This window comes from Falco naumanni, chromosome 5 (assembly GCF_017639655.2).
Source record: "Falco naumanni isolate bFalNau1 chromosome 5, bFalNau1.pat, whole genome shotgun sequence".
NCBI lineage: Eukaryota > Metazoa > Chordata > Aves > Falconiformes > Falconidae > Falco > Falco naumanni.
The window spans coordinates 57,235,950-57,244,130 of record NC_054058.1 but is presented as its reverse complement, the minus strand read 5'-3'; the positions used below and the strand labels follow the sequence as shown (position 1 = coordinate 57,244,130).

General features: G+C 35.1%; 1 protein-coding gene across 4 annotated transcripts in view; it reads right to left on the bottom strand.

Annotated features, from left to right (window-relative positions):
- Positions 1–8,181, bottom strand: part of LOC121088487 (RAB3A interacting protein) — a 34,095-nt gene continuing 25,914 nt past the window's right edge. For all 4 annotated transcript variants that reach the window (XM_040594675.1, XM_040594676.1, XM_040594677.1 and 1 more), the window contains 4 exons: positions 6,884–6,996; positions 3,270–3,369; positions 3,097–3,166; positions 1–358 (listed from right to left, as the gene is read on the bottom strand). In XM_040594675.1, coding sequence (XP_040450609.1) covers positions 276–358; positions 3,097–3,166; positions 3,270–3,369; positions 6,884–6,996 — 366 coding nt within the window. In that variant the 3' untranslated portion in view covers positions 1–275. The remainder of the gene's footprint in view (positions 359–3,096; positions 3,167–3,269; positions 3,370–6,883; positions 6,997–8,181) is intronic.

Sequence of the window (8,181 nt, the reverse complement as noted above, 5' to 3'; positions counted from 1 at the left end):
TTTGGACTAACACTTTAATCAGAAGTTTTGTTTTTAAATGTAAATTACAATCACTAATACATCTGCAAGTGCTTACCACATTTGTTCAACTAAGTATTATATGTATGCATATACAGCATAGCTCAGTTCAAAACAATCACAGTACTTCTTAGTGCCATCTGCAAAAGGAGAAAGATCTTGGACCCACTTTGTGGAAATAAATATCAAGTGACAGATTCAGCAATTTTAGTTATGTATATTCAATGAAGTTCATGCACACGCAGAAGTAAAAAGATTTAGAGCTCTTCCTTGTAATAGCCAAGTTTTGCTAGTGACATCTCTCTTCTCAGCTGCATAACTTCCCAGAACATCTGATCCACTAAAAACAAGACAGAAATATCATGAAACATACTGAATTCATATTTTGGTTCAACTGATGTATACAGGCCACCTCACTGTACATCAGTTTAGGGCAACTTCAAAAGCAACAAACAGCTAGTAAAACCAGAATTAATGAGTAAGAGCTATTTGTGCTTGGTTGTGACAAAATTTGTGGAAGTATTATTCGAAAAATGCTAAATGATGGCCCCATAAGAAAATCCCCAAATTTTAGATTTTTTTTTTTAAAATTGGGGAACAAAAATACATTACTATTTCTTTTTAACTTCAATTAACTGCAGTTTCTCATTTTAACTGCCCTGCCCCTTGACTCATTTTCTGTAAAATTAAAAGACTACAGAAGACAAAAGCAGAACTTGTTGGATGAATTGTTTTATCACAGAATCTGTAATTGTTATAATTTTTCCATCTGTAATCTTTCTTCCTACCTCTTTTTTCTACCAGCAATCTGCCAGCAACAATAAACTGGGGAGGAAAAATACCTTTTTTTAAATTTCCTGTGTATTTAGCTAAATTTGATAAGTCTAGTGCATACCTTAAGCTTCTAGATGCCACAGCAATACAAATCAAAACTGAGTATATAATTATTCAAGATAAAAATAAATTCCATGCAGTCAAGATCATGATGTAGAATGACTATAAAGATTATTAACCTCAGCAACAGGCTCAAGGTCTTCCCTACCATATTTGGAAAAACAGTTTCATAAAAGTGACTTTGTCTCAAAAAAATCATACGATGCATAAGTAGAAATACATGTAACACATTATGCAGACAATGATCATGACTGCCTACATTCTTGTAAAGGTATTGTTGAAATACATAAAGCTACAAATGCAAATTCTATGTTTTTAATGGTAAAGCTGGACAATTGAGCTGAAACACCAAGCTTCATCATTTTTCAAAACTTCCTGTGAATAACTATTTCTGATAATGCTGAAAATATTTCATTATTTGATAGAAAAATATTAGCTGAATTTCTTTACCTCAACAGCAAACTAAAATTTTAGTTGAAACTATATCTAGGTCCTTTTGGTCAAAGTAAAAGTCTTTTAAGTTTTTATTTGGTTTACGGTTAAATAACACATTTTCAAGATCATCTGTAATGCCAGTAAATCAGTAACAATTACCACCACCTGAAGGTTTTATTAAACAATTTAGTGTATGAAATAGTTGAATTTCTGGTGAATTCCATGAAAATAATACCCTTTGACAAGGAAAGTTAACAGCATTATTTTTTTATAAGGAACAGTCTACCACCTCAGGAGTACTTCAGGTTAGAAACGGAAACAAAAGATTTGCGTGTGGCTGAAATACAGAGCTCTTGAAACTGGGAAACATCACAAGAGATTACTATAGGTGACACAGATCAAAGTGGGGCTAGTTCTAGCCAAATTCTAGGTGAAGCAAATCCACACAGACACAAAGACTGGATGAATGAAAAGCACAGACTCTTCTTATCCATAAACATTATAATGCTGATTTTACTCTACTATAACAAAAATGCAAATGAACTAAAAAAATAAAAGTGAAAGCAATTTTTTTAATTAACTATTAACACAGGGCTAATGACACTTTTTCTGCTAACTGTGCTTAGCAAATCCAAGAGCCTAAGCAATACGGTCCATTTCAAAAAAAAAAACAAAAAACACAAAACCTTGGACTGAAGGCTGTTAGGCAATATTCTTTGACCTGGACAGGAAATACAATTAAATCGTGTACAGTTCAAACAATCAAATCACCATAACTTTCTTTTATAGTGGTAAACAGGTAAAATAGTCTTCCAAGTGAAGACCAGTAACTACAACTCCAACCCACTATATTTTTAAATTCCAGTATTAAGTAACTAGTTGTACAGTGCATACATTTTCATAACCATCTTCTTTTATATGGTCATATTGAAACTGAATAGCACAGTTAAGCAAATTTCTGAATTACTGCACAAACAGTTTAAATAGGCAGTTGTTGGATATGCTATTTGACAGGAACAAATCAACCAGGTAACAAGGCGGGGCGGGGGGAGGGGGAAAAACCCCACAGCCTGAAGCAATGACAGTAAGAAACCACATTTCCCTTTTGGGGTAGGGTGAAGGTAATCAAGCTTTACATTTATAACCAGAGCCCTAATCAAGAGACTTTGCCATGCCACAGCAATGACTGAGACCTCATTTCTCAGCTGCACTCAGATGAATGATTATAGTATGGTTTCCTGTTTATTGTTTACAATTTAAGCAAAAATATTGTCATCCTTGCCAGTTCTCCCTGAAAGAGAGTCTGACAAGAACAGCTGTCTGAATTCTGAATACATGAAATGAGAAGACACATCAAAACACCGAGAAGAAAAAACAGCCCAGATCAAACCAAACTGAAGGGTTTTTTAACACATCTCCACATTCTATGAGAAAGACTTGATTTTTGAATACTATATGGAAAAACTGAGACTAACTCACTCCTCTTGTTACAGAATTTTTTATAACATTTCTTACTGAATAACATACAGGGCTTTTAGATGGACTAAAGATCACTGCCTTTTAATTTGTCGTTGTTGTTAAAAAAATAACTTCATTAGAGGGTGGAATATCACCAAATTCACATAATTACAACAATGCCTAACAACATACAGACCTTTGTTAGGTCACTGTTACTGTGCACAGACAGCAAGTTTTAGGCATATGCACTATGTAAATTTTTATGTATGGCAAATACAGTTCCCTACTCACCATCTTGCTGCTTCAACAGTCCTTGCTGGATGTATCGAATATATGTAAAGAAGTTACACACAGAAGTGATCTGAACCCATATAAAAACAATGATGGTTAGTATCATTTTGTATAATGGTATGGGAAAAAATAACTAAATAACTGCAACTTGAAATCACAGTAAGTGTACTTACCCTGTAACGACAGAAAGGAGAAATGTAGTAGTAACTGCTTGTATCTCCTAATTTTATTCTATGTTTGCATGACTTACTTTGTCCACTGAGAGCGCATTTCCTAGAAAACATAAATTTTGCATGACATAATAAAGGAATCTGACATTAACATCTAAACACCTGTATGGGTTTAATGTGTTAATGTAAAATTGCTTCATATAGGCACAGATACCCAAATGTCTGCCTTCATTTTACAAGTTGCAACTATTACATTATGTTGCCAATTATTTTAGTACCTTTTGTTTGAATACTGGAGCACCATGATGCATTTCTGATTTTTAAAACTTTCTTCAGCTCTGGTCATGCCCTCTCATATTCACTAATTCAAGTCGGCTTGACAACTCTGGAACAGTGGGAGTTCTTTACCTCTTCATATGTGAAATAAACATTGTTTAAATTATCAGTTGATGCCAACACTTAAGAAGATTTTTTTTAAAACTTCTGCTTGACCATGCATTTCATCATCATAAAAAAAACCAAACATCGGCCCTACAGAATAGCAGTTAATTCTCTGAAGCCTCCCTCAGATGCACATTAAGATGAGCTTTGCATTTATGCCTAAATGGAAATAGTATTTTATATTCTGAGTATAATAATTTGGGACAAAGGAAAACAGGCTGTCTGGCAATAATGATTTCCATTGCCACTACAAAAAATGATGGTAAAATAATCAAATTTACTTCTTCTAGTGTACTGCAGGTATGTCATTCAGGAACAAGGAGAGGTCAGTAGTCACCACGAATTCTTCCCAAAAACACTATTCAGGAAAAGGCAAAGAATTTTTTAACATTTCTTCCAATGTTCTTTAGAAAAAGATGGTTTGAATCTCTGGACTTAACTATCAATACAATCAATAAATGTAAATAAAATGGGAATTTTATTTACTTGGAATTTCTATATTGGAGCATCTCAGATGAACTGGGTTCTCATGGCATCCACAGTTTCATTGATTTTAAAAGCTGCTGGCTCTTCTCTCTTCCATTTCTACCTAACAAAATTAGGGAGACTAAGAACAAGCAGCCTTTCAAAAGCGAAACAAAAATTACTAAGCTTCTGTGGTTCTAAACAGTGGCTCAGAGATCCTTTTAAATAGCCTGCAGCTGGTCCACAGAACCATGCAAGACAGGAGAAAATTGAAGAGTATATATAATTTTCCATAGCAATTTATGAGGACTGACAGCAGACCATTGATCCAAGAAATCCTAGAGTAGCTAAAGCGAGCTAATGGCAATTTCAGTCAGGCTTCTGTGAGAAAACAGACAGACTTTCAATGCTAGGAAAATAAAGCCTTTTTTTCCCTTCTGGCTATAGAATTACGTTCTGTATGTTATCTTTCATCACACCAGGTTAAATGCTGGCATGGCTGTTACTACTACTGACTCATTTCTGCGCTGTATGGCACACACGCAGCTTAGCTCTTTGTTCCCCATGGGGACAATTATTCGAATCCCGTGGGGAAACCCAGCTGTCTTTCATTAAGGCAGCACTTACTACACACCATCACAGGCACCATTCAGTAACTTCTGTATATCAAGACCTTCCTTCACTATTATCACAGCTCTCTGCCCTCCACTCCTTATTTTTCTGTTGGGCTATTACCCACCATTTTGTGCCATCTGTTCCCCCATCCCCCAGGCAACTGTACAATAAAATAATTCCTTTAAAAACATTACTCAAGTTTTTGTTATTATTTACAGTTTGTCTGCATTACTACCTATTTAAGAACATGGTTTCAATAAAAGTAGTGCTTTGCACCATATAAGAATAAAAAATGTGAAAATGCTACTCTGATTCAGTGAAAACTGGAACACCTGTTTCCCATTCACTGCAAGTAATCATACATAAGGCAAAGCACATTTGCTGCCAAGTTACACTGAAATACTGCATATTCCTTACTTATTACTTATCTACAAGCAACGCCACAAGTTTTTGTCTTTACAAGTCAGTAGAAAAAGGGAAAAAGGAGTACACTTGGCCTTTTGATACACCTACAATAACTAATTACAATTTGTGCACTGTAATCTCAAAACATAAATCTGTATCTAGCCAACTATTTAAGGATTACATAAATTCTAATATAAAAATTATCTTACGCTACAGAAAATACGTTAAAAATCTCATGAAACTTCTGAATGATGCAACTGAGTATCCTGGTTTTGAGTAAATATTTCATCATGTCAAGACATAGGGAAGTTGCTTGAACCACAATGATTTTAAATCAATTTGCCAATTGCTCTTTAATGACATATTACTTGTTTCAGTAGCTTCTGGCTCTCCAGATTCTTTACTGGACTCACAGAACGCAGCTCACAGTGGTTTATCTTGAACTCGAAATCACCAGCCCTTAAGCAGCTCCTTTATTAGTGGTGGGCCCTTCAGATGAGGGCATGTTTTCTAGTGACAGGAGTAAGCTGAAGAGTATATGAATGCCTGAATTTTGTAGGCTAGAAAGGATCAAAGACTAAGTCATAAAACAATTTTCAGTTTGCACAGCTTTCAAGAGAAAATAAAGAATTTGAAATATGATAAATGTATTTTCTCTTCCACTCAAAAACTGGAGGAAAAGCAAGAACTACAACCAATAGCAATGAAAAATGATAATTAAAAAAAAATCTTAAGAGCCAGATGAAAGCTTTTTGATGCAAGTCTTCTATGAGAAAACTCAGCTCCGTCAGAACAAATATTAGACAACTGTCAACTTGTCCAAATGATTTCCAACCGAAAAATCAAGGCCGCCTGAAAATTTGGAAGGCTTCAGATGAACACTGACCTTGCTTGCTTAACCCTGATATATGCTAAAGCACACTAAATCCCTTCTCCACACCCATCAAAACCCCAGCGCCTCAAGGCAAGTCCCTCCCACCTGACTTTAATGTCTGTATCAGCACCTGACAGCACAAGCCTTGCTTCAGATTCTTCTAGGACCACCAGTACCTAAACAAGCCTTGGCTTCAGATTCCTCTAGGACCATTCCAAAATTTCTAAAATAACCTCCCTGTCCTTCAAGCATACTTCCTGCTTTAGATTCAAACTCACATTCATTCCTGCTTCATTATGTTACTCCCACTCAAATTCAAAGGATTTATTCTGAGTATTTCCTCTCAAATCCTTCATCTACCTTTGTCAGTGTGCTATGCATGTCCTAAGTTTCCTAGGCCACAGATACTCCAGATGTCAAATATTCAGCCTGTACTGCTTCAACACCTATTTCTTTCATGATGCTTTCCAGGTGATAGTGCCTAGTTTAAAAGCATCTGTTTCAAGTATCAGGACAGTCTTCTCCAAAGAAGTTAATGTTACTTTTGTGGTCAATGCATCATAAGTGAAGCAAAGAGCTCTCCCAAAAAGGGACTTTGTCTTAAAGGTTTGTTCTAGATCAATTTTTTTTAAAGTTTAATTTACTAGTTGCTTACTTTCCCCATAAAATTTTTTAACAGCAATCTTGAAAACTTAGATTTTAGGAAATGAAGGTTAAAATACACAAATCTGACTGAGGTGATCAGTTGATAGCAGTTTTCTCAATCTGTTATCTCAAATGAATCAAGATTCCCACTCTGTCTGTTAGCTTAACATACTTTGGTCCCCCACATTCAACTGCAGAAGCTTTCACAAATCGAACAGGTTGCAAGCCAACAGGTTCAATGCTCAAAGTGTTGTTTTCAACAGCTTCCAGAACAGCTGAGGCCAACTGCAAGAGAAATTTAGAAAGCAGTTAAAAACAGCTCTGTTATCCATTGCTTCAAAGCAGTGACATTTCTTTCTCCGTTAAGTTAGGAACACTGAAAAAAAAAATCAACTCACCAAACAAATTAAATTACAAATGAGATTTTGCTTTCATAGTGAGCAAGAGGTCCCATTTCCAGGCTCCTGTTTAAATTCTACCCTCCAAATAACCCTGCCCTCCCCGAGGCAAGATAACTGCCTTTACAGCTGGGAATGTAGTCAAGCATGTTTCAAATGCTAACTGTATTTTCAGTCATTCCTCATAAGCCCAAATAGCACATATGATTTGTATGTGCTGTGTTCTTGTCAGAAACAGGATATGGCACAAACTTTTTTTATTTAAAAAAACTTGCTCTAATTTTATTGTGTGCTATGGAAACACAAAATTATGCAGCATGCTTCCTTATCTTGCAAAAACCAAGTAGATATTATGTCACTTTTTCAGCCAAAGATATCTTTAGAAAGGTGTTCAAACAAGTAAGACTGAGTAACATATATAGAATAAACCAACATAATATATAGAAAAACCCATTGCAACTTTGAAACACTAGTCCAAACATCATCTTCATGAAACAAAGTGCAACTCTGCTCAGGCTTTTTATGTTAATTCTTTATAAACCCACAATCATAAGACACTAGAAATATGCTCATTTTGCTTCACTGGCCTAAACTGCCCAAGACTACTGTTTAAGTATGGACAAGTAATAGCCATTACTTGATCTAAAAGAAGGTGCAATTTATGTCATTAGTGAAATAGTTCTGTGCTAAGGTTCCTTCCTACTGAGTAACAAAGATATTTTTCTATTGTACTTTGAATACTTTAAAAGCAGAATGTTAATATTAAAGCAGTTCATATAAAACACACTTTCTCTCCCACCTCCCAAAAGCAAAACATTATGCATATACACAATAGGCTACTGAGAGTTAATACAATACCTCAACGATTCAGATAACTGCATTTCCAATTATTCAAAAACATTAACTTGTAGTTTATTGTTTGGCTAAACTGCATATTAGTTTATTGATATTCAAGTGAAAACAGAAGTTGGTCACTATGTACAGCATCTAGAAACCATAACTGTGTAACTGACAAGTGCTAGAAGCCTCATTCTTTCCTTAGGAGGAAATACAAATCTACAGTAGTTATATC